Here is a 27543-nt window from a genome sequence, read left to right on the forward strand (position 1 = left end):
TTGAGACTTCTCACCCTTCACACCCCCCCCCCCTCCTCTTTTCGACCACCGCCAATTACTGACACACTGAGCATTTGGGTTTCCAAACATCTATTTTGCAAATGATCAGTGTCAAATAAATGTATTGAGTTAGTACGAACTGATGAATCAGGGAACAGTGGAGTCGCGCTCTGCCTCCCAAAACCGCAGTTGGAAAAACACAGATTTGTTTCGAATGAGGGGAAGACTGAGAGTGTTGTTTCCCTTCGGGACACAATCAGATTATCGGAACGCACAAGCACACACACACACACAGACCAAGAAATGTACACACACACACACGTCGGTCTCTCAACCCCCAGCCCAGATGTTGATCTTCACAGCTGTCTTCCTGTGTGTCTGGGCATCTTTCGCGATGATGTTACAACATGCAAACCAGACGGCGTTACAATGTGAGGCGTGGGGGTGCACACACACACACACACACACACACACTTATACAAGCCTTAACGCAAACACAGATGTCCCACCACCTATATTCCTCCCATGTGAACGTATGCGTGTGTTCCTAATTGTTTACATCAACATCTTTAAACTATCTTGTTGCTTGTGGGCAGGGAGGACTTTGTAGCCTCCGGGCTCTTTGTAATTACTGAGGAAGGGGTCTTTCTTTTTTTCTTTGGGAGGAGAAGAGGCTGGAGCTACAAGAGGGGATCTGCTTCTTCTTTGTCCTTAATATCCCTTCTAAAATGTCTGTATTTCCCCTGTTGTCCCTCCTTTTTCCTGGGAGGAGGGGGAGGTTAGGGGTGAGGGATGAAAGGATGCAGGGGGGGGTTTGGCAGAGATGGGAGAGGGGCCATAGGTCTGCTTTACAGTGGGAGAAATATGAGGAGACAGAAATTAAGATGTGTTTCCATCCAAATAGTTCTGAAAAGTTGAGTCTTTATTTTACCCTGTCCACACATAACATGGAAAGTCCCTTTGGTGTTTTTAGTGGCTGTATATCTACGCTATCTCAACAACAAGTCAATAAATTGTCATGAATTTCGTTTTTTTCAGACATTCATGGTCCCCAGAGGATGGACCCTGCTGCCTTTGGTAATCCCCTTTTTCCTATCTAGCATACAGAGACATGAGAGTGGTATCAATGCTCTCATCTAACTCTTGGCAGAGGAACAAAATGAGCACATTTCCCCCCAAGACGCTCGACTATTCCTTTAATTTGCGCTGCGCTCTCCGTCCCTCCTCTATCTGTGTGGTCATTCGCTGCGTCGGAGTCTGTCTCTGTGTTGTACCGTCGTGCTTTACAGACTCACAGCTGGAAGACAACAAATAGCAGCCAGCACACATCAAAGACCCCCCCACACACACCACCACACACATCTAACCCTCAGGCATTTTGTTACACCTTTTTCAAAAGACTGTCCTCACACTCCTAACATTGACCACAAACACGTTAATTGTCTCCGGGACGCGGCAAATGTTTGTTGTCGGGGTCGTCCTTGAAGGTTTAGGTGGTAACATCATCAGTGTGGCTCTGGAAATACCCAACAGCTTCACCGTATGTAGAGGGAGTCCATTTAGATAGCTGAGGAGCAACTTACCGCACTTCATACGTTCACATTCCAAGGTTTCAAAGTCAATTTCACATTTTCATTTCAGCGTGGCATCGATCTTCTCATCTACTGAGCGTAAAATGCATAGTATTCCTTTCAAGTAGGCCTCATGTTGTTTGCGGGTTTCGAATTAATGGTAGCTTTTGCTAAACAAAGTTCAGACTTTTGCAGAAAAGCGGGCGAACCTCTTAAGTTGACGTTCAGTCTACTCTCGCCATGTTTTCCCTTCGTTTGGTCGTGTTCAGTATTTGTGTATTCGGCGGTCTGGTTTACTTTAAGTAGTTTAGTCTACTCTGCTTTCCTAAAGATAGTTTAATTGACTCGCCTGTGTTTCGAATAAGTGACTCATCCCTCTGTGACAAATGTTCTGAATCATATTATAATTATCTGGAGCTGGGTCCCACTTTGGTGAGGCTGGATGAACGTACTACACTTGTTTGTTGGTTGCGGCGCAGCTGCAAACCGGCAGAAAGAGAAAGAGAGAGAGAGAGAACGAGAGAGAGAGAGAGAGAACGAGAGAGAGAGAGAACGAGCGAGAAAGAGAAAGAAAGAGAAAGAGAGAAAGAGAAAGAAAGAGAAAGAGAGAGCAGCTGCAGGCTAGTTGCCAGCCTCACCGGAGTGCTACAAGCGGAGCTGCCTACAGCGTGGGAACTGGCACACACACACACACACACACACACACACAGCCCAGGCCCACGGCCAGGAACAGTCCGGTCAGTATTTCACTGTTGTCATATGAAAATCCCCGCCCCAACGTTTTCGGTGGCTTTCCTGTTCTAACTTCAGCCTCAAAAGGATTCCCTGCTCTGAATTAAGCTTGAGGGAATCGAACAACGTCGTGACTTACGGAACCTTTTCAAAAAGCCTTTTTCATCAACTCAAGAACACATGGTGGGTTAAAACCATCGCTGCTTTTCTTAGACCCTGAAAGGAACATGAACATGTACGTCCTCGCCGCAACTACAAACCAGAGCTGCGACTGTGCTTGTAATTAGTCTCAGGACTGTGTCCAAGTTAAACTTGTGTACACTGAGTCACTTCAGTATTTTATTATGGAGGAGCTGCACAGCTAGAAGGGGACTACAGAAAGGAAGAAAGACAAAGAGAGGAGAGAAGAGAGGAGATAAAATAAAAGGCGAGGGCCGAACCCAACAGAGGAGTCCATTTATTCATTCATTCAGCCTCATCGGAGCCTCACACAGCCGACATGTAACATGCCGTTCAGCACTTTCCCTTTTTTTATTTTGCACATGTCTTTTGAAGAGAGCTCGAGGGGAAATCGGGGAAAAAAATGGTCTGCTGTGGTCAAATGTTAAAATCACATTCCATTTCAAAGTGCTGCTCATATACAAGAACGCTCTCAGGAAGGGAACTTCCTGTAAAGCAGGCCTTTTCCCTTCAGACGTCATTAAGGCACGCGCACATTATTCAAGTCAAGATTTAGAGATTGATATGAGAAGATGGGTGTCATGTATTTTCTAATTGAGTAACTTACTCGCTGTATCACATTTTAACAACACTCAGAGTCTACGGACGAGCTAACTGCTAAAGTCACGTCAACATGCTAACACGTTCAAATTGATATTGACTTTGATGTTTAGCAGCGTTGTAGCATTATGGTCAGAGCGGCGGCCATTTTTATATGTAGTTTTGCCATTGCGACTGTTGTAGCGAGCTAACTTCTGTATAAACTAAACCGACTGACGGCAAGTCGCGGACAATGGCGTTAGCAAGCTAGCTAGCTGCCTAACTAGCGGACAACTGGCTAGTTAGCTAGCTTGCTACGTCCACCGTGCTTTAATACCACATCGCGTGCAGAAAATGAGCCCAACGGGAGTGAACACATTTGAGAAGGGCTTGACCGTTAACGGATGTTCATATGTATAAAAGTTCCTTCAGCTTCAACTGATGAAGAGGCACATGCAGCGCTCTGCCGCTACGCCGTTGATCTCTGCCGCTTCGACTAACTGTGTAGACTAACTGTGTCACGGCGTCCACCAGCATGACAGGTGTCCCCGCGTGAAGACGGATCGCCAATGTGCCGCTCAAAGTAAAGCCTTGTCGACGCTTCTTAAAAACATCAACACACGGAAGGCCAGATTCTCCGTGTAAATGGCTCCGGTCATTAGCAAATTGGGCGACATGGCAGCGCACACAACAGAGTGTGTGTTGTTGGTTTCGTGAGAAGCAATTACTTTCCAATTATGATAATAGCCTCTTTAAGACTCATTTCATAGAAAACACAACCCCACTTCTTAGGGACGTAAACTCTCCTCTATTTTTCCTGTTTTTCCTTCCCTCGCTGCTCCTCTCGTGTCGCTTTCCGACCCCCAAACACCACGAGGCCTGCCCCCTCCCCCACCCGGTCACCCCCTAATACACACCTCAGGTTAATCAGTTCGCACACACATACCACTCTACCCCCGCCCAACGCACCCCACCCGGCACCTCTGGCTAATCAGTTCAAAGGAAGATGCTATCTTGACCCACTGAAGCAAATCCCAGCCCAGACTTTTCCGATGCGACAAACCACACAGAGCCTACAACACGGACCCTTTCTTGGCACCCTCAAGTGGTGGACACCAGCCTCTAATCAGCATTTGGTCAACACTGCATGGAGACTTAAGTCCAAAGTTTGAGGTTTGACGAAGATGCAATCGCTCATTCGTCCATTTGGCAGTGCTGCGATCACAATGAGCCCCTAGGTATTGAGACGCGTCGTCAGAGGCTTAATGCTGCCTCTGCCCAATGGACTATTTGAATGTTTCGCTTTTGATCAATCAGGAGGAAAGAAGGAGGAGGCATTAAAAGCAGCCAGACCGTGAAAGTCAAGAGAAAGAACAAACAGATGAGAGGGAGGGAGAGACACACAGAGATCACCCGGGGTTTTTTGTCCTTAAATCTACCACTCCCTCCCTCCCACATGCTACACACCAGGAACAACAAAGCCCTGTTTGTTTGATCGATAAGTTCAGCCTGCCTGGCTTTACTTGGAGTCCATCCCAAATACGAACTCAAACAAAGCCTTTAGTTCTCCTCTATGGGACACTTTCTTTCAAGAAGGTGCACAATTCCTGAGGAAAGTTTCTAGAAATGTAGTATTAATCATAAAGACAACAGAGAAAGTGTTTGATTGGACATTTTAGGCTCAGTTTATTCGTTGAGTGCTACTCAGGTCTTCTACTTCTTTGGAGGGAGCTTTCCTAACCCTGATGACATCACTATGACGTCGTCAGGGTTAGCTAAGCTTGGCCTAGGACTGTATTTGGTAACTTCTGCATTATAAGTGCAAAGCTGGAGAGATGTGTGCATTTCGGCGGTAAGGAGGGTCTAACGCAAGACGCTTTTTAATTGCATTATGGGAAATGTAGGATCCAGTGTTTTTGAAGCTTGTCCCCTGCTTTAACTTCAATCTTTCGATTGTGAAACACCCAACTTTATGGAAGTGCCTGAAGTAACCCTTTTTAATTATTCGATGAATGACCTCAAGCACAGTATCTCCGTGTATCTTTAATGTTGAACCAAGTTTTAAACTGGTAACTGGCTGACAAACAGGGAGGGAAGTAAAGTCCAACGGAGCATGAGAGCACTAATGGTGGAGGCGTGTTCGTGTCTACCTGTGTGAGAGGGGATAACGAGTCGGGAGAGGAGGAGGGGGCACTTTGATGACCCTTAAAGATGACCTCTGACCCCTTGAAAAGGTTAAGAGGCAGATTAGGAGGGGAAGGGGATTTACAAATAGAGCCCAGCCCCACCCCCGGCTGATTACAAGGGATGCGCATCCTCCAGGAATTTGGGATTGTGCCTCTCGCGTCACATGATCCAAAACATACCGAGAGGATGATAAATCAACGTGAAGACGAGACAGCGAGGCCTCCGGCTAGCGCTCTCAGTCCCCTCCACCCGTCTTACCTTGTTCGAAGGTCCGGCGGTTCGAGTCTGCTCCTCATATGCCGCGACGTTCTCCCACGTTGCGACCACGACGTGCGTGGGCGTGAATTTTGCATCCGGGAACCCTCGGTGTACATCCTGGGTGAGCAGATGGATGAATGAATGAATGATGAGGGGGGGAAGAAGGAGAAAGTAAAGGAAAGATGGAGTGTACAATGGATTGAACTAATGGATGAAGAACTGGAAAAAGGAAGAATCCAGATCTGTAGTTAAGCACAGTGCAACACGTATTCATCAAGCTTTTTCTTCCTCATTTCAACACAACAAAAGTCTGTCGATTAACATTCCCTTCACTTGTTTCAGTGGATCCACATACCCGGGACACTCGGTTGAGAACGCTGGGCGTCTCCGTCACCCGGTAGTAGATCTGTCCTCGCCCTCCGCTGGTGTCGATGTCGGCCAGAAACGGAGCCACCACGGGGAAATCTGTGGGGAAGCCGTCGTCGACGTACTGCTTTTCCATCGGCAAGTCCTGGGCTGAGATGATGCCGTTAGTGGCCACCTGGAGGCAGAGAGAGAGAGAGATGCTGTTTAATGAGGGCTACTGATGATGCTCCTGCAGACCGCTTGGGACCCCAACACCCTAAAGTTCCTCTAAATAATTGCTGCAGCACCATCATGAACCCACGGAACCGTCTAATGAACCCGTATCCCCTCATAAACCACGGGGACCTCCGTGGGCACTGCCGGAGCCCCCTCATGGACCCCAGGAACCACATAATGAACCCCCTAGATCCCCCTCATAAACCGCTGGAACCTCCTCAAGGACCTCTGGGCCTGATGATGTGTGCCGTGCAAAGCAACACTGAGGTTTATGTCTTTTTGTTTTGAGGATATCTAACCAGTCCCGGAGTGGAGCGAAGTACATTTTCTGTATTCATTTTGAGGTGCTTGTACTTTATTTGCGTATTGCCATATTTATTGCCATATACTGCTGTGTAGCTTAAACCCGGTCTCTCCCAAACACTGGGTCGGGACCCCTCAGGTGGGTCGGGACCCCTCAGGTGGGTCGCGCGACATTTGCATTTGGGTCGCATGGATGAATTTGCAGAGCTTCTTCCAATTAATCTTTTATTTAACGTTTATATCTGCAGTTCGCTTTTGAGCCACACGAGGGAGCCGGAATGTTCGCATCGTTCTGATAGTCGTAGCCTAACATTGAATGTTAACATTAAAGTGAGCGTACATTCTGTTTGTTTAACTGATGAGAGGAAACTAAAAGCCTGTTAACATGACATCATCATGCTTTAAGTTGATTATATTTTAGTACTTTGAGTCTGCAAAGTAACTAGTAACTGAAGCTGTGAGATAAATGTGGGAGTGTACAAACTACAACATCTCTCTCTGAGATGTAGCTAGTGGAGTACAAGTATTAAAGTACCTCAAAAATGTACTTCAGTGAAGGTCATTACACATTACTTAGGCAACTTTGAAAGCTGCAGTACTTTTACTTGTAATGGAGTAATGTTACAGTGAAGTATTGCTACTTTTCTCCCACGGCCATGAGCACAAGTTATTCTTAATCCATTCACGCTCGTCAATAAAACGCTTCATTTGGCAGCATTCAACACCCTGTTCTACTGTGGATCAACAGCTGCAAACATCACCTGCAAAGTTCACTTTCTCATTCTGCGATAAAGACAACACGCGCGCGCGCACGCGGTGCTAACGGGCGTCTACTCACGTATAGCTGGGAGTACCGGGAGTCGTAGAAGTTCAAGGGTCTGGGCAGGAGCAGCACTCTGGAGGTCTCATCGTCCCCCTCCGCCAGGATCAGATCCCCGCTCAGGGCTCCGTACGGGAACATATCGGCCCTCCGGATGGCGGACACCACGCACACGCCGCAGCTCCAGCACAGCAGACACGCAGCCAGCATTGACCCTCTCTCCATCGTGGAGCCGGGGCCGATCGGAGCAGCAGCTGGGAGCAGAAGGAGCGGAGGTACAGATGGGCTCCGGGAGCAGGGCAGCGAGAAAGACGGGGAAACTCTTCTCCTCCTCCTCTCCAGTCTGATGCTCTGCGGGGAGGAGGGGGGGCTCAGGCCCCGCTGTGATTGGTCGGAGGCGGGCTAAGAGTGACAGCAGGGCCGGTGCTGGAGGTAACATCTGGCTCGCGTTATATAGAGAGAAGACAAATAGAGCGTTTTTTTAATCCGGATGTAACTCTATCTGTTTCACAACAATGTAAAGGAGACATCGTGTTATTTTTACACATGCACGCACACGTGAGAATACCATTGAAACACATTTAACAAAACAGAAGTGTAAACGGGAACAACTACGGACTTTAAAAAACACACAACACACAAACTTAATGACTTATTCCCTTATACGATTAATATATGCGTGTTGGGATTCTAGAAGGCTAAAGGCATTTATAAAATATATTATAAGCACTAATTATTTATTTCCAACTATTTTTCCAGTTGAATGCATTTTAATCAATCACACAATTTACATGACAGTTATTCTTATTCTTCTTTTATTTTTACTACGTTACTCATTAAAGGCAACCTGCATGCGACCTTACAAAATTGAACTTGTGCGCCACCTTGTGTCTGCAACAGCATACAGCAGTACAAAGCATGTACTCCACCTCATATTTAAAACTAAAGATGAAAAGTCAATTAATTTAAAAAATATATTCGGCAACCACATAATCATTTATGTCATTCTTTAATTCATTATTACCCTGTCTTTTTACCTCTTCCGAGAGAGAGTAATCCTTCTCTTAGGAGGGACAGACACATGAAGTATGTGTACAAAATACAGAACACTAAAATTAGAAAATGGAAAATCAGGATGACAATATTTGTAGATGGACAAATGAAGAATATAATCAGGGAGGACACCTTCCGAAACAGGAAGGTCCCGAGCCTCACGACCTCGTCTCCACCTGGAACAAGAACAGATACACAAACACACAACGGGAGCGCACATTTCTAAGGCTCAGGCTCCTGGACCAGATCCAGGACCTCTGGGAGGAGGCACCGAGGACTGTTCAGAGGACAAGAGAAGAAAACCATTAAGTACATTCAGTGAGCTGTGTGCAACAGGACAGCCCAAGTGGAAGGAGTTGGTCCGGCTATGGCAACGGTCCAGTCGAGCACGTGTTTCACCTGCTGCAGACCAGACTGAGGGCAAAAAGCCCAGAGGGTTTTAGTACAGGCCTGGACGAGCAATAAATCACATCACCGAGGAATCTGATTTAAAATCCTACACACTCTGCAAACTACATGTTACAGTGGTACCACCGTATATTACTTCATTCAAAATGACATTATTCTTTGGGCTTTCAATAAAAACATAAGGTTTTGCCTTGTCTACATGTTGTATTGATGCGTCCAGGACTCACCTTTTGGCAACCAAACTAAATTCTCTGTTTGTGTTTGATCAGATGCTTGTACTAACCCAGAGCAACCAATAGGTGGAGGCAAAGGTCAGGCCACGTTATCCACCACGTTATAAATGATCACATCAGCCAAAACGCCCTCGATCTGATCACTGAAAAACCGCGGCGTATAAAATACACAATTTATCGCGTTTCCCTTGAAAAGTTGAATCATCTGATCTGATCAGATCATGCCGCTCTGTAATTACAGACTGCTGACATCAGATATTCACCAAAAATCAATGAAGTCATCAATGATTCAGATGAGGACCATTAGCAGGCTGGACACACACACACACACACACACACACATACATGTATTCTGTTGACATGGAGGAGTGATGAAGCCTCGCTGTGTGTGTGTGTGTGTGTGTGTGTGTGTGTGTGTGTGTGTGTGTGTGTGTGTGTGTGTGTGTGTGTGTGAATGGGAGCGAGGCAGACAGTGACACCAACAATACATGCAGCACGTGTCAGCACTTTAGGGGATGCCGAGCCCTCCACAAAGGCTGTTTACCAGCACAGCAGGCCATCGGACTTACGGGTTCATTAATAATTTAATTGCTTCTAAATAAAGAGCGCAGACAGACAGCGCTTCTTAAGATGCCCACCACAGTAAACTCTATCATCGTCTGGATCAAGAGCCCCTCAAGGGCCCTCAAGAGATCCCCTCCGTATGAATAAGTATGTTTAAAAAATCTGGATTCTTACCAGAGTTCTGGATGTAAATTATGGAAACAGTTGCGCCTCTAAACACTTGCTGTCTGACATTGTTTTGGTAGGAAAGGAAAGGAAAAGAGAAGGAAAAAAGACAATGAAAAGCAAGGAAAGGATATAAAATAAAAGGGAAGAGAGTTGAAGCAAGGAAGGGGAAATGAATGAAAAGTTAAGGAAATTAAAGGAAAGGAAAAAAGGGAAGGAAAAGAAAGGAAATGACAAGGAATAGAAGAAAGGGAAAGGGAAGCAAGTGATAGGAAATGAGAGGAAAGGAAAGGAAAGGAGAGGAAAGGAAAAGAAAGAAAATTACAAGAAATGAAAGCAAATGACAAGAAATTAAAAAAGGGAAGTGAAGCAAGCGAGAGGAAATGAAAGAAAAATAAAGGAAATTAAAGGAAAATATAATAAATGACAAATAATAAAATAAAAGGAAGCAAGGAAGACAAAATAGAGGAAAGAAATGAAAAGAAAAGGCCGAAATGACAGAAAAGGAAAAGAAAGAAAAAGCAAAGGAAAGGAGAAGAAAGTAAGACAAGGGAGAGGAAAGGTATGTTGGCGGCAGCGAGGGCAGAGGGCAAGGTGAGAGAGGCCCTCTGCTGCGTGAGGAAACAAATATAGAGCCGGGGTAAAAGGAGAGAACGGAGAGACTGACCTACAGCCACAAAGAGAGAGAAAGAGAAGCAGCAGGAAGACAGAGATGAAAAGAGGTAGAGAGGGAGGAAGGAAGAAGCAGGATTCCTGTGCATGAATTACTGTGTGGCCTGCTTATGCCATAAATCATATACTTCATCAACATTAACATGTCTGAGGGCCTTCCGGACGGAGGATGGACAGAAGTGTGGGCCGGAGGAGAGAGAGACAGAGAGGAAGCAGCGACAGCATAATGGCAAAATATTAGAATTAAGACCTCGTTAATGGGCCTGAATAAAAGGCACTCAAGTGCTTTCAGCGGCCCATTCCAGGATCCCGTTTGCCGTTCATTCCACTCATTTAAAACGGGTGAAATGGTGCAATTACAATGTCACTTTAATGGACGACGGGGCTTTTTGAAAAGCCGTTTGGCTAAAAACGAGCGGATGTTGCATCATGCCTTTATGGTCGATCCTCACTGGACAAAATCATCCGTCTCCACCTACACTGTGTCGAAAATATGAAAGATATGTTACGGGTCCACAGATAGAAAAACAGAGTCACATTGGTCCCGATGGGAAATTAAGGCCTCAAATCCACGTGACTGTGGGAGGAAACCCAAGAGGACAACATGCAATCGCCACACATAAAGACACACAGCAAAGCAAACACGGGACACTATGAATGGTACATTCGTGTCCAACCAATGCAGCAGGTTACACGATGTTCTCCAAACAGGCCAGGACATCTGCATGTTCATCTGGGAGACAGTCTTCCCTGTTGATTTAGAGAAACATCGATTCAGGGACTGAAAATCTATTTTGTTTTTGCTGCCTAATTCCAAAAATGTATCAAAAACACACAAAGGGTAGAACTTGTGGTTCTGTTAATGTCTACGTGAGAACTTCACACAACGGTAGTCTTTTCTAAAACTTTGAGCTCACCATTTGGACGGTGGATTAAATGGTCGTTAAAAAACTTTATTGTTCAATTCAACAATTTGATGACACCTCCCTGGGATCTGGGACCACTTTCACTATTTTCTGACATTCTGTGGACTAAATCAGAATTCACTTTTTATTTATTCATCTATTTATTATTTTACAGGCACATACAGGCATTGTTATATTGAAAAAGGAGTGCAATCGAAATAATGTCAATATGTAGATGTGGGTATGTTCCCTAACTTATGTAAACAGTAAGTGTATGTGCATAATGTGTGTGTATGTGCATACACTTAGTGATCAGCATTTCACTTTTTAATTTCACGTTTTCGAAGTATATCATATAGATATAATTAAAATTACCTTTTTGTGACTGGCCACAATTTTAAAAATGGTAGCGTAGACTTTTTTTTAAAGCAAATTATTAAAAAATATATGTTTAAGTGACCAGTAGTCTTCAAAGCCATGTGTCACCAAATTATTTAAATTAGGAAATTATTCGATGTGTATGAAATTTCAAAAATGTTTACATGATTTATGTTGGCATTTTTTCAACTCAACAGTGGCTCGCAGCCTCTCAGCTGTCTGTGTGCACGAGGTGGGTGTTCCCGTCCAGTGTGACGTCACCGCCTCATTCCCTGTACCCCCGAGCTCATTCATCCCTACCTCCTCACAGTGTCGCGCGCCTCGCCCTCTCCGCATCTCACCTTTTTAGTTTGTTTTTAAAAACCAGAGCGGCTTTACACCAGGATGCACTTCTCTCCTGCGTGACTGTAAAAACACGGACGTGGACGTCTTCAGGCAGCGGGGAGCAAGTTGTGAAGTAGGTGAGAACTTCTTTATTTCGGATGCGTTTCACCGCTTTGAAGCCCACGCGAGGGGTGACAGTAGTTGCCTCGCGCTTCAGGCAAAACTCCGTTTAGAAAAGACGCAAGTGTAAACTTTCCTTTCTGACTGAAAAACGCTACTTTTCCCTCAACTCTTTTTCCCCACGTCTGATTTTACAGTGTTACCCAGCTGACATCGCGACTGACGCAAAATCAATACAACCGGCTCCGCACGCGCACTGAACACCTGGACACATCTGTCAGGGCTCTACTTCCCGTCTTTATCACAGTTGTTACTGTCTTCTTTTAAAAACACGCTGTTTCTTTGACCGATTCAGTGACAATTGGCAACCCAGAACTTGAGCAGGCATCACCAGACACGTCGGGCTGAGCAAGTAGGTGAGTCACTTAATTGATCCACAACACACACACACATCCGTTTAACCATCCAGCCTGTCAGCTGATATCGGTTCACTGGTGAGACAGAAGAGGAAGAAACGTTGGGTTTCACAACTCCCACTCGAGCCGCGGTTCAAGCCGTGGAATTTGTGAGTGCATGCAAAATGTTCCTTTCTATGAGAGGGGGGGGGGTCTGTGTATGTGTGGGATCATTTAAGTTAGACAAAGACTTGCAAACATGGAATCAGAGTGGAAGTGTATAGTTGACATTGAGTCAAAACTGTTCGAGAGTGAGATTAGAAATCATTGGGGAACGTAAACAAACGGCGTTGCCAAAGCATCTTGTGTTTGATGGACAGACGGACCGGCTGTCGCAGATTTTCTTCGTAACTTTGGCAACTAAACGCTATGGACAAAATATCGAAAAAGTTGCTGATTGATCTGCAGTTGACCAACTGATACATGACTGATTGCTACCGCTCTAAATCTCAGTTATTGTTCCTTCCTTTCTGTTTAACCAGGATGGCTGCAGACTACTTTTTAAGGACACTTTTTTGACTTTTTTTTTTTGGGAAACAAGGGACATCTTTTCTCATTCAAATCCCAGCCAGTTTTCATCCACACGATGGACCCAATAAACTACACTCGGTGCCACATCCAGCACCACGTCGAAACCAGCAAGCCGTGGATCAGCGCCATCATGTTTGCCCTGGGCCTCTTCGGCAACGTGGCCGCCCTGGTGATCCTGGAAGTCCGGCGACGCAGAGCCATGAGGACCGCGAACATGTGGCGGCGCTCGCTGTTCCACGTCCTCATCACGGCGCTGGTGGTCACCGACCTGGCAGGCACCTGCCTGATCAGTCCGCTGGTGCAGTTGTCCTACTCGCTCAACCGCACCTTGGTGGGGATGACCCACCCTTCTCACAGCGTGTGCTCGTACTTCGGCGTCAGCATGACCTTCTTCAGCCTGGCCACCATGACGCTGCTCTTCTCTATGGCGCTCGAGAGGTGCTTCGCCATCGGCTACCCCTACCTTTACAGCCGGCACGTCACCAAGAAATGCGCCTACATCTCCATCCCCGTGGTGTTTCTGCTGTGCATGCTGTTCTGTCTCCTCCCCTTCGCCGGGTTCGGCAACTACGTGCAATACTGCCCCGGGACGTGGTGCTTCATCGACATGAACCCCATTGGGAAGGAGGACCAGGCCTACGCCAACCTGTACGCCACCCTTATGCTGGTGCTGGTGCTGGCCATCGTGGCGTGCAACGGGTTCGTGGTGTACCAGCTGTACAGGATGTACCGGCGGCGGCGGCGGAACGGCGGCTCGGTGATGGCGGCCGTAAGGCCCGGCGGCGAGCGCAGGGCGACGTCCATGGCCGAGGAGGTGGAGCATCTCATCCTGCTGGTCTTCATGACCATCATCTTCTTCATCTGCACAATGCCCCTGGTGGTAAGGCGACGGCTGTTGACTCGCATGCTTTTAGACATTCTGTAGAAATGCACACTCGTGTATATATACTGTGTGTGTGTATATATATACATATGTCAAAATGTCACCCAGGGCAGATACAATTAGCTGCATGTCATGCAATCTGATTTATATCTTTGTGCAACTGTGGCTCCACACACTTTGTGTACATGCGGCCCGAGATGTAGACAGGTCTACAAAGACCACATGTTTATATATAGATGTCATGCCAGTGCAGTGTGAAAGAACTTAGATCTTCGGACTTTTTAAAATAAGACAATGTGATATATATTCTGCAAATATCCTGTATTTTTCTCAAGAAAACTGCATGCTTATAAGGGAGTAAAGGGAGCCACCTTATCATTAACAAGGACGATGCATGACTGTGAATGTCCTGTGAAGAATCCGGGGATTTGATCCGTATGTCATCGGGAGGCAATTTGCACGGAGACCATAATGAGAAGGTCTGCGTCACAAAGTGTAATTCTACACCAGCAACCTTTAAAGAAGCCCTGGCTGCAAACAGCCCTAAAGGGGAACATCATGAAGAGTTCCATGATGTTATTTCCATGGCTTAAGATAGTTCGATCAATATTAGTGGACGTGAATTACTCTCCCTCTCAAAACCAGAAACCTGAGAAGTGAGTCTCAAACTTGTGGTGTCATGAAGACTGAAGCAGAGGTAGATGGATGGATGGATGGACAGATGGACGGATGGATGGATGGATGGACAGATGGATAGATGGATCCGCTGTTGTCTCAGTAAGACTCCTGGTCGAATAACAGTCCCGCAGTATACGATGTTGTGCACGTTAACGCGGAGAGCTCAATAAAAAGTGCCATCTCGTGCGCTGTGGCTGGAAATGCAGGGTCACAACCCTCACTTCTGTGACGATTGCCAAATTCTGCTCCGCAGTGATTGCATCCACAACATCACAAACGCAGACCACAGGCTCTTTAATGAGCACTGCAGAGCCTCAACGCAGTCACACTTCTGCTGCCGTTGAAGTCACGTGGACTGTGTATATTATTTTGACACTTAAAAACATGTGTGCAAGTCTTGTTATTACATTTAAACCATCTACTAAGTCTGTATCACAGACAAAACCGATGACTCGGGTACAGTGAGGTTAAACGAGGTCAGACAGAAAGGAGGCGGCCAGGCGACAAGAAGAAGAAAAGAGATTAAACAGATTAGGAACCAGAGCTTTCACCGCGGCAGGCAGAACTCGCCATCACGTTAATGTTCATTCTTCTTACAGTGGGAGTCGTCCACACCGGTGCTCTCCGCTCATATTTCCACAGAATGGCCACATTAACGTATTGCCAGACGTCTCCATTTGTTGCCCTGCAGGCAGATGTAGAAAACCTTTCACCATATTTCATTCAAAGCGCACATTATGCGATTACGCTGAGGGGGGGGGTGGGGGGGGGGTTAAAGGAACATCCGCCCTAATGTTCCCGTTCCCTTTCTTTAGATCTAGATTACGGCAAAAATGTCTTCTCTGTTGATTGAAGTCATTTCATATTTTCAGTGTTTAGCTGACGGTCGCAAAAGTTGTTTTTGAAAGTCTAAAACGCCATTAAATGTAGATTGAAGCGGAACATTCCGTTAGACAAAAACATGTTGTGAATATTGAAAATCTTTTGGACTCTGCCGGTATTGGAACTGTTTGGACACACGAGTCGGAAACAATCCTACGCAGGCACCTACTTCTACAAATACAATGCTACTAATATTACTGCAGCCTGATCTTCATCTGCAACTGTGCAGGAATACCGGATTTCAACACAATAAACAGACAAGCAACAGTAACTAGCACGTTTGCCAAGGCTACACATTCAAGCATACTGAGATGAATCAAATACATCATTTATGAGCCCTATAAACACTCATGGGTGTCCAGCCAGCAATGTGATACCACAGTCTGAGGTCACACACACACACACACACACACACACACACAATATTACATTTCTCTGCTGTGCCTTCTGTGCACCGGTTATCTGTGATTGCATTAAAAATGGAAAAGGTCAGACAATAGCCTTTTGGCACGGAAAAAGAGACGCATTGTTTGAGAGGTTGGAGAAATGATGAACTAAAAATAATACAATGGGAACAGAGTCACGGAATCAGAATGGTGCAGTTGCTGGTTCCAAATTCACTGATTTTGAGACATTCTTTCCTTTATATGACGAGTAACTGAGGTCTTAGAGTTGTATATCAGCGTTAAGGTTAACATTAAGTTTAATTATGACACCACAGGAAAACCCTGTCCCACCAATCCTGTTCATCATCAACAAACTCAACAGATTCCAGGTTACAAGACGGGCCTAGAGTACGAGCCAATCAGAGGCAGGGGAGGGCGGGTCCTACTACCGCGCCGACTGTCATTTCGGTCCAAGTTAAACCTCCCGACTTCATGCACCTCTTCATGAGTTAATGTGGGAACATACGAGCGTGCGTCTTTGAGACGGGAACATTTAGAACAGGCTCCCACATCGTGGTGGACCTAATGAGTACCAGCCACATCAAGGGAGATTATCGCCTCTGACTCACGTTTGTGCTCTGCACACAATCGTAAATATGTTGTTTTTGAAACTGGAACTCGAGCATCAGTCCCGGTTACAGATACTCATCAACACTTTTTATTACGCTTCCTGTCGGCGTTGGGAGAGGAGAAGAAAACGGGCGCACAGCGTGAGCGGCTAAACAAAACAATCTGTCTACAGCCGCGCACTCACGATCCTTCGCCCCACTCTGCTTCTGTCCCACGAACTCGGCAAGACGTCGCAGTGATGATCTCTTGTGGTTTTGGGATCAGTGTGAAGCTGCTCTGCACTTAAAGAAAACCGAGCGCACCTCAGTTGTTGGATAACTTTTCCCGAGGTAGTTATTTAACAATGGACATTTCCCTGCAGCGGTTGAGAGAACCCTACTCGCCCTTTAAGCAACACTCTAAGTGCCTTTTGCAGGCCGTGTGGTCGGCTGGGAAGACTAGCTGTCTTCATGGCGACGAGTCTTGCATCGAGGTTGTGTGGTTGAGCAACAGGAAGCTGGCCTAATGAGATTGGCGCAACCCACCGCTATCTCAGGAAATTGGGTGTTTGTTTTTATACGTGAGTCGAGCGAGGAATAAGGGAAAGCAGCGGCGTGTCAGTGAACGCATCGACTTCACTGTCCCCATCGCATTTATATTCATTGTCCCTCTCTGACTCCCCCCCCCCCCCCCGAGAGAGACTGGCAGCAGGAACTTCTAAAACCTGCCAACAAGTCATGGCTTCCATGGATTGTGTAGTGGCCATTTGTCGGCTAAATCAAACTTAAACAAATAATAATCAAACGCCACTGATGCACCGTGGTCGGTATCTTTACGCAGCCAGAAGAGAGTCAAATGTCCAAGCAGGATTCAATTTTGGTGTATTTATTAAATAAAGCAAATAAAACAAGAAAACAAACTAATTAACAAACTCCTGTCGTGCTGTCTCTCCTGTCCTGTGTAGCTGGTAAAAACTATACGCCCACCCCGGTGCATGCTGGTCCTACCTTTCTACTTGTTTAAATAGCAACAGGTGCCCACAGTAATTACCCAAAAAATAATAGAAACAAACAAATTACTATTAAAGAGAAAAATAATCTTAACATATGAAACATCTACAATAATTAAACAATACTACTTATAAATGAAATAACAAAATACAATATCAAATAAATAGCTCCAACATTCCAGCCCCTAATTGTGCATAATATCACAATTATTATTCTCAAACGAGCTATTCCTATAATAAACATGACCTAAAGTTAATCTTCTTCTTGACTCCTACAACAAAAAGAAAGATTAGAGAGAGAGAAAAATAGAGGTCGAGAAAACATCAGTCCATGATGTTTAGTCTGCTGCTTCCAAAAGCAGACAGAGCTTCGTCACCGGCCTCTCCAGAATGCTGGTCCTGGTTTGAAGTCGCACAGACCGCACCAGCCCCTTTGTATCTGGTCTTGCCTCCAAAACTTTTCCCATCATCCAAGATCCTCTTGGAGCTGTGGAGTCCGCAACAAGGACAATGTCTCCAGCAGTGAGGCTTCTTCTTGGCCTTGTCCACTTTTGTCTCTCTTGCATTATAGGCAGGTACTCAGAGATCCATCTCTTCCAGAAGAGTTCAGCCATGTACTGTACTTGCTTCCACCTTTTCTTGATGTATAGATCACTTTGAATGAATAGTCCTGGTGGCATGATTGGTTTGCCCTTTAACATTAGAATGTGGTTTGGTGTGAGAGCTTCAAGGTCATCTGGGTCATCTGAGACTTTTGTGATGGGTCTGTCATTTAGAATTGCTTCAACCTCACAGAAAATAGTCTGGAGCCCTTCATCGTCCAGAATTTGCTGTTGCAGAACTGAGGTGAGAACACCTTTCACTGAACGAATCAGGCGCTCCCAGATGCCGCCTTGATGGGAAGCTGCTGGGGTGTTAAAGTTCCATTTTATGCCATCCTGGACCAAAGCCCTTTGAATTTTGTCATGATTCAGAACAGCCAGACTTTCCTTCAGCTCCCGGTTGGCTCCAACAAAGTTTGTGCCATTATCCGACCTGATAGTGGAGACTGCACCTCGTCTACAGATGAACCTTCGTACTGCATTTATACAGGAGTCTGTGTCTAGTGTATATGCCACTTCCAAATGCACAGCACGACTGGTAAGACAGGTGAAAAGCACTCCATATCTCTTCAGAAGACTTCTTCCTCTTTTAACATTGATGGGCCCAAAATAGTCAACTCCAACATTTGTAAAAGGAGCTTTATCAGGCAACACTCTCTCCTCCGGCAAGTCTGCCATCTTCTGTTCACCAAGCTTTCCTCTGTTGCGTTTACAAACAACACAGTCAGATATGACTTTCCTGGCAGCGGAATTTGCATTGATGATCCAGTACTTTTGCCGTGACCTTGACAGCATGTGATTTCTTCCAGCATGTCCCAGCTGATGATGGATATGGCGCAAAATCAGCGTGGATACATGCAGGTCTTTGGACAAAATAACTGGATGTTTGGATTCTGCTGGCAGTGCTGCTTTACTCAGCCGACCACCAACTCTGAGAATTTCATCATCCATTACTGGGTCTAGTTTGTACAGCGGACTTTCTTTGTGGATGTTTTTAAAGCATCCTTTCAGTGAGGCAATTTCAGCTTTGAACTTGTGTCGTTGTACATATTGAATGATTGACTGCTCTGCCTTAGCAAGATCTTCAGGTATTATTCTTTGTCCTTTGAGTGTGGCTTTAAAGCTTTGAACTTTTCTTTCCACTTCATGCTCCCGATTCTTCAGATCGTCCTTTCTGAGGCCTGCAGAAGCACAAAACTCCTTTCTCTTCTGTCCCAATAACAAGAGACGTTCCTTGACCTTCAGAAACCAAGCCACAGATGTTTTTAGTCTAGTCCAAGATGAAAAATAGTAGATCAGGTGGTTGGTGGCATTTTCCAAATCCTTGATGATAGCATTTACCATTAAGTCCCTTTTGACCTCTGGGTCATCTGCAGAAATCACATCAAGATTCCCATCAAGTTTAGGCCACTCCTTCTTTGACTGATAGAGAAACTCAGGTCCACTTATCCATCTCCTGCCTTTCAGGAAATCCTCAGCTCTCATTCCTCTTGATGCTTCATCTGCTGGATTATCCTTGGAACCCACATATCTCCACTGATCTACATCTGCTGCTTCTCTGATGAAAGAGGTTCTGTTTGCCACAAAAGTGTGGAATCGTCTGGTTTCACTAGAGATATACTTAAGGACTGTTGTGCTGTCCGTCCAGAAGACTGACTTCTCCAGCTTGAGTTGCAACTCCTTCCGAAGCATTTTATCCACACGAACTGCAAGAACTGCGGCCGTGAGTTCCAGTCGAGGAATTGTGGTCTGCTTTAGTGGGGCAACTCTGGCCTTTCCCAAGAGAAATGCAACATGTACTTTATCATCAGTTTCCAATCTCACGTAAGACACAGTTCCATAGCCAACTTGACTGGCATCAGAAAAGTGGTGAAGTTGTGCTGTAGCAGGTTCTCCAAAGTCTCTGGGCTTAATACAGCGGTCCACTTTGAACTCAGACATCCTTTGCAGGTCCTCAAGCCAATTAGACCATTGTTCAGCGAAAGAGTGGGAAATAGTGTCATCCCAACCCAAGTTTCTCCTACAAAGCTCCTGCAGTAACAGCTTGGCTGGCATGCTGAATGGGGCTAGAAATCCCAAAGGGTCATAAAGTGAGCTGACCACTGACAAAATGCCTCTTCTGGTGTTTGGCTGTTGTTGTAGTGATGTCCTGAACTTGAACTTGTCAGTTTCAATGCACCACTCTAGTCCTAGTGCTCGCTCCATTGGAAGTTGGTCTGTATCCAAATCCAGTTCCACCATTTCTTTTGGTCTTTTGTCCTCAGCGATTGACAGCAGCACTGTGCGGCTGTTGCTGATCCATCTTGAAAGATTGAATCCTCCTTTATGACAGAGCGCATTCAAATCTTTGATTATTTGCAGTGCCTCCTCCTCTGACGCCATGGATTTCAGGCAGTCATCCACATAAAAATTATGTTTGACTGCATTTGTCACTTCTGGAGGGAAATGTTGGACATTATCATCTGCAGTTCTCCTCAAAGCATAATTTGCACAACTTGGTGAGGATACAGCTCCAAACAGATGTACTTTCATCCGATACTCCAGTGGAGACTGCGCAGTGTCACCATCAGACCACCAGAGGAAGCGGAGAAAGTTGATGTGCTTTTCTGAGACACGAACTTGATGAAACATGGCTTGGATGTCGGCCATTACTGCAACGGGCTCTTGCCTAAATCGGACGAGGACTCCAATAAGAGTGTTAGTGAGATCAGGTCCCTGCAAGAGCTGGCAGTTCAGTGATGTCCCTTTAAAAGTTGCTCCACAATCAAAAACAACTCTTAGTTTGCCTTTTCTGGGATGATAGACTCCATGATGAGGGATATACCACACCTTTCCATCACTTTGTTCGAGTTGATCAGCAGGTACCATCTCAGCATATCCTTGAGTTATCATGTTGTTTAGGAATGCGGTATATTCCTCCTTAAATGGAACATTCTTGACAAATTTTCTTTTCAGGCTTCGGAGGCGCTGTTCTGCAACACAGCGATTGTTAGGCAAGACAGAATTTTCCTGTCTGAAAGGTAAGTCAATACAGTAATGGTCTCCAGTTAATACTGTTGTGTTGCTCATAACATTCATGAACTTGATGTCTTCTCTGGACATTTCAATCTGCTCCTCTGATGATCTCTCATTAAAGTCATGGTTATACTGTTTAACCAGCATTCCTTGCAGATGTTCCACAGAGATTCGGTTGGCTGTTACAGCAGGGCAGCCACTCTTACTCCTACTGCTCTCGCCGCGAAGTGGACCATTAATGACCCAACCAACTCTGGTTCTGACCGCATAAGGCCCTTCATCCTGGCTGTTTATCAGCTCCCAAGGCTCCATCACTTTTGGAGCATCAGTTCCAATTAGTAGCTCAACACCTGCGTCAATGTCGTGGAGCTTAACATCCTTGAGGTAAGACCATTGATCAAGATCCTCCTCTCGTGGGACGTTGAGTGCAGAAACAGGCATGCTCCTTTGAGTTAAAACATCAGGTAACTCAATGAAATCGTTTGTGCTCATACCAGACACTTCAAGGCCTGACAGAATATGTGCATTTACGATCTTCTTTTGATTCATTGTTCTCAGCAGAATACTAGTCCTTTTACCCTTCAAGTTCAGTTTTCTTGCCAAGTCCTCTGTACAGAATGTGCCAGAACTCCCTGGATCCAAGAAGGCATATGTCTGCACCGTTTTGTTACCTCTCTGGCTCTTGACTTTGACTGCGACAATAGAAAAGATGGAATTATCTTCATAACCAGCCCCGATATGGCCGCAGGTTTGAGACATGGTGGTTGAGACGCTTGGAGGGCTCACAGACTGTTGGGCTTGTTGAAAGGTTGTTCTTTTGTCTTGCCACTCTATGTGAAGGACTCCTGGGTGCTTTTGGTGACACACATTGCAATCCAAGCGACTCCTACAGTCTTTGCTTGTGTGGCCTACTTTCAGGCAACCAAAACAAATACCCTGTTCTTTGATAAAGTTAATTTTATCACGATGTCCTTTAACTTTAAACTGTGAGCATTTATCCAATGAGTGACGACTTTGTTTACAAAACAGACAGTTGTGAAGAGAGGAAGACGTCTTGTTTCCTGTGTACTGAGTGATGACTCCTTCTTTCACTGCAGTAACATTGGTGGCAAAGCTGCTTCCTTTTTTCCTTTGCTTCAAGTAACTAACGTTGGAGACCTTCAAGTTGGTAGGTTGTGAGTCCTGAATGTTGCCAAAAAGTGGATCTGAGGCAATTCTGACTTGTTTTTCAATGAAAGCAACAAGATCCTCAAACAGTGCTCTCCGGCCACGTCGCTCTTGCAGATCACAAGCAACATTTCTCCACCGTTCCCTTAACTTATAAGGAAGTTTCAAGATGATGCTCCTCATATTAGATGGTAGGTCCAGTTCCTTCATATGCATCATTTGCTCTGTTAGATTTGAGCATCCTCGAAGAAACAGGGAAAATGATTGCAATGCTTTAAGATCTTCACTTTTAACAGGCGTCCAGCTGAGAAGCTTTTCCATATACGTAGATGCAATTTTGTATTCGTTTCCAAAGTGCTCTGCGAGAAGACTTTTGGCTCTGTGGTATCCCTGATCTGAAGGTAGATGTTGACAACTGCACACCAAGTCTCTTGGCTGCCCCCTGGTGTATTGTTCGAGAAAGTGCAAACAGTCACTCCAATTAGTTGTCTTCTCCTCCACTCCATTTTCAAAAGCTCTGATAAAAGACCTGTACTGAAGAGGGTCTCCATCAAACACAGGAATGTTTCTTACAGGCAGGACAGAGCACAGATTTTGCTGGACCAGCAGAGCAGCGATATCATTTTGTCTTTGCATCACATTTACAATGTCATTCTGATGGGGTTGAGGTTGCACAAGTCCTGCTTGACTTTCATTCACAGTTTGTGTCGTTTGACCTGGAGAATCAGTCTTTACGAGCATCTCATCAATTTGTGTGTTTGACCTTTGTTTAGGCCTAACAACCTGTGGTTGCATTATGGGATCAGACACAGAAATAACATCCTTTTCAACAGGAACAAAGGTGTAGGCATGGGGATTTAATAGTCTTGCTTCTTTGAACTTGTTCCTTTCAACATAAGAGTTCATTCCGTCTGAACATTTTGAGCCACGCTGGGATGAATTTATTTCCAAGACATGAAGCTTTGCACTTGTAGCTGCCAATTCCGTTTCAAGTTCCAATTGTTCCTTTTCTTTCTTCAACTTTTCCTTTTCCCTCTCCAACTTTTCCTTTTCCCTCTCCAACTTTTCCTCCTGAGCTTCGATTAGATGTTTCCTTTTTAGAGCAGCAACGCGCTCCATCAGAGCTGCCTTGTCAGCCTCAGCTCTAATGCGTGCAGATGATGTTGATGAAATCCGTGATAGCTGGGAATGTGTCTTTACAGAGTTCATCTTTACACTTAACACATTAGAAGCACTATCTTCAGGGTTTATTTCATCTGCAACACCTTGGTGGTCGAGAGAATCTTTACATGGCTGCACATATGGGTAACCCATTTCAGACAGCCAGCCTTTTACCCTTTCAGTGAAGTCATAGAACATTGTCATTTTTTCTTTGAAGTACAGATTTTGCCTTGTAACTTCATCTTGAGGTAAAGGTAAGCTCACAAAAGATGTATGCATGTCATTTGCATCTTGGTAACACTTGATGAATGTAAAAAGCTCAGCATTCACTGAATTTACATTTTTATTGGAAGTCATTAAATCACTTATGTTTCTCAAACACTTTTTGGCTTGTTTGCATTGTGCGGTCCTCTTTTGCTGGTACATTTCCGTGTAGAACTCCAAGCCTTTAGAAGTCATTTTAATGTCTCTTCCTGCTGACGGCCTTTCAACATCCGTCGCCTGAACGTCAGACATTTTGAACACTTCTTCCAAACTGCTTGTCACACATCAATCAAATCCGTCGGACGTGAATGCAGGTAAAGTGCAGCAACAAACAGCAAAGGCGCTTACAGGCCGCTCCTCCAATTCACCACACACACACACTGAAGTCGGGCTTTTTAATGAATGAAAGCCGCCGATAGTGGTGCGCGGGTGTTGCGCAATGTCCATTTGTAGCGATTCAACGCAGTCAGGCTTAAACATCCAGAAGCACGTACATCACTGTGAATACAGACTTTTAAACTCCACTCGTTTCACCGTCTTCCTATACGGCAGTCGTATCACGTACCCGTTTCTTCTGAGATGTTTCAGCGCTGTGTTGATCCGGTCCAAAGCAGTTGTCCCGCTGATATTGAATCCAAGAGTGATGAATGAAACAATCCTCTTTGATCATCCATACGAAATCCAAAAACGATCCAACCCGTTGTGGCTGTGGTGGGATCGGTCCTTTGAGTCCAAGAGCTAAGCTTTTACTTTAGTCCTAGGGCGTAGTTTTTACTTTATGTAGTGGCCATTTGTCGGCTAAATCAAACTTAAACAAATAATAATCAAACGCCACTGATGCACCGTGGTCGGTATCTTTACGCAGCCAGAAGAGAGTCAAATGTCCAAGCAGGATTCAATTTTGGTGTATTTATTAAATAAAGCAAATAAAACAAGAAAACAAACTAATTAACAAACTCCTGTCGTGCTGTCTCTCCTGTCCTGTGTAGCTGGTAAAAACTATACGCCCACCCCGGTGCATGCTGGTCCTACCTTTCTACTTGTTTAAATAGCAACAGGTGCCCACAGTAATTACCCAAAAAATAATAGAAACAAACAAATTACTATTAAAGAGAAAAATAATCTTAACATATGAAACATCTACAATAATTAAACAATACTACTTATAAATGAAATAACAAAATACAATATCAAATAAATAGCTCCAACAGATTGTATTAATGTGCTGGTTCCCAACCTTGTGGGCATTTGCACCACAGACAGGAAGCAATGAATGAAATCAGCTGCTCACCGGCGCTACTAAAAACAGCTGTATTCAACGGAGGTTGACTTGTCCTCAACAAAGGTTTTAGATATATTGTCTTCATCAGTCATCACGGTCGAATGAAATACATTTATATTTTGAATCTAAACATGCACGAGTTCTATTGTTCACCGCCCATAAACTGGTCCCAGTCTTCATGTGCTGCTGCTGCTTTCGAGGGTTTAGTGTGGGATTTAAACCAGGATCTAATGGGATGTTTGTAATTCTAGGATGTGGTTTTCTGTGTGCGGGTTCATTTCATTCCCCCTCTCTCTGTCCACCTCTCAGATCCGGGTTTACATCAACTCCTTGAGGCCTACCAATGAGTCTCACAGAGAGGACCTGAAAGCCCTGCGCTTCATCTCCATCAACTCCATCATCGACCCCTGGGTCTTCATCCTCCTCTCCCCCAGCGTGCTGCACTTCTTCTGGGCCTCGGTTTGCCGGGCGCCCCTGGAAACCCTCCGGGGCTCCATCCTAAGATCATCCATTGCCAAAGAGAATTGCCACACCAACCTTGAACTGTCTCGCCCGACGCTGGAGTACACCAAGCATTTTCGTTCTGTGGAAACTCTATGACCACAACAGCGCTTTATTATTTCATGCCTGTATTTATTGGACACTAATACTATATTGTGTTAAACGGCTGAAGCAGCTTGTGCAAGGACACATTAAAGTAGCCTACAAAGCAGGCAATGTATTCAACAGAGATATTATTCATAATTACACTATGTCTAATATTTGGGGCATGACTTTCTCTTGATCTTCAGAACATTGTCTCATCACCTCTGACCACTGGTCTGCTTTGGTAACCTCCTCCCCTCGCACGCCTTGCCAGATCCCTGCTGGAAGGGTCAAAGGTCAAGAAGCCCAGAGAGACTTTTTGGAATACAAGAAAGTCAAAGCTTCACTCAGGGAGTGATAAACACAGAAGAGGTTCTGTTGAGGATGTACATTTCATTTAAACATCTACAGTATTAGACACATATAATATTATAAATCATAACAATATTTTATAAAAGTTCTTCATACGCGACTTGAAAACTTATTTTTATATATATATATATATATATATATATATATATAATATATATATATATATATAAAATATATAAAATATATATATATATATATATTATATATATTATATATATAAAATATATAAAATATATAAAATATATATTATATATAAAATATATATATATAGATAGAACAGCAGAGATTAAATGTTTTTACATCATCTGGCTGTCATTTTAACCCTCCAGTTCCGCCTCAGGTTAACGCCGTTAGCTCCGTCAGCACTTTTGTCATAGTTTGCACTGTTAGCGCTGTTAGCTACGAGCCGCCAGCTCAGCCGAGATGCTCCCGATCTTCTACCTTTAAAAAGTAATTTTGGGACTTTTTTCTTTTGCCCGGTACTTCTGTTCCGTTACGTAACCTAAAAGAAATTAGGAAATTATGAGACGAGCGCCCTTTATTCTTATTCATCCACTTGTCCAATGTGCGTCTATCCAGAGGCCCATCATTAATGTGGGACAAAGGACGTCCACGTGAGAGTGCCACTAATAGCCCAGATGGACAGCGTCATGATTTCGCTCTGTGATTATATCCTTATTGATTGCTCAAACATGTTGGAGCACAATGAGAGAACCCTGATTTGCTTATAATGATGCCAGATCTAACTGATCTCACTGAAACCAGAGTTTCCTGGGAAAATCAGGTGGTTTTCTCCACGTTCAGGTTTGTTAAAATTACACAACACAGTGAGGGGAAATGTAACTTCCACAGCATCTCTTCCTTGGAAATTAATCAAATTCAAAAGGAGAAGAGGGTAAGCTACTGCGGATTTGTTTGCTCATAAATCTCTGGAGGAAAATTCATAAATATTTGTGTGAATGGGGTTACGTAACAGCAGCTGGGATCCAGTTGAAACTGAAAGAGATTGGTCCTCGTGTGTTTTCCAAATGTGGGAAGAAAAAAAAAAGTTTGAGCGTCGGGTAAACTTAAACTTAATTTGAAAGTGTCACGGGTGTGTGTGAGAGTATGTGTGACGATGACGTTCGGCGTCTTACTGCTTCCTGTAGTCCTTCCTGTGCGAGTCTCGCTTTTACGCGAGTGTGCGTATTGCAAATATTTCCAAAATGCATGCATTGTGCGTCCGTGTGTGTGTGTGTGTGTGTGTCAGACAGCACTGAAATGTAATGGTGTCAAACCAGAATGCTACCGACCTGGATGTCTTGTTCCCTGTAATTATAAAGTACTGTAGATGAAACTGAAGTGTGCTTGTGTGTGTTTCATGGCTCGTGTAAATAAACATCTCATCCACCGTATGTATTTTCTGTCCGACCTGCTTTGTAACCCTTTTCCTCCACACACACACACTCACACACACACGCACACACACACGCACACGCACACGCACACGCACACACACAGTTTGTAGATGGGTTCCAGATGTGGCGTGTCTTTCAATTAGAAGTGTGTATTTTGTAGGAATCCCTATAGGCAGACGCCTATAGCCAGTTTTCCGTCGTGTGTGTGTCGGAACACAACCTATTTCTGTG

The 27543-nt window shown here is 44.7% G+C and overlaps 2 protein-coding genes across 2 annotated transcripts in view; one reads left to right on the plus strand and one right to left on the minus strand.

The window, feature by feature from the left end:
• The window catches only part of nid2a (nidogen 2a (osteonidogen)), a 29733-nt gene extending 22236 nt beyond the window's left edge, over nucleotides 1-7497 (minus strand). The window contains exons 1-3 of the mRNA XM_079296697.1: nucleotides 7231-7497; nucleotides 5863-6048; nucleotides 5508-5624 (exon numbers count right to left, since the gene is read on the minus strand). Coding sequence (XP_079152823.1) covers nucleotides 5508-5624; nucleotides 5863-6048; nucleotides 7231-7437 — 510 coding nt within the window. The 5' untranslated portion in view covers nucleotides 7438-7497. The remainder of the gene's footprint in view (nucleotides 1-5507; nucleotides 5625-5862; nucleotides 6049-7230) is intronic.
• Nucleotides 7498-13043: 5546 nt separating this feature from the next.
• ptger2a (prostaglandin E receptor 2a (subtype EP2)) lies at nucleotides 13044-25558 on the plus strand (the record flags this gene model as incomplete). Its single annotated transcript, XM_079296847.1, has 2 exons — nucleotides 13044-13900; nucleotides 25268-25558. Exons 1-2 carry the CDS (start codon nucleotides 13076-13078, stop codon nucleotides 25556-25558), a joined length of 1116 nt encoding a protein of 371 aa, XP_079152973.1. The 5' UTR covers nucleotides 13044-13075.
• Nucleotides 25559-27543: the final 1985 nt, after the last annotated feature.

The sequence above is a fragment of the Melanostigma gelatinosum genome (assembly GCF_949748355.1).
Source record: "Melanostigma gelatinosum genome assembly, chromosome: 24".
Taxonomy (NCBI): domain Eukaryota; kingdom Metazoa; phylum Chordata; class Actinopteri; order Perciformes; family Zoarcidae; genus Melanostigma; species Melanostigma gelatinosum.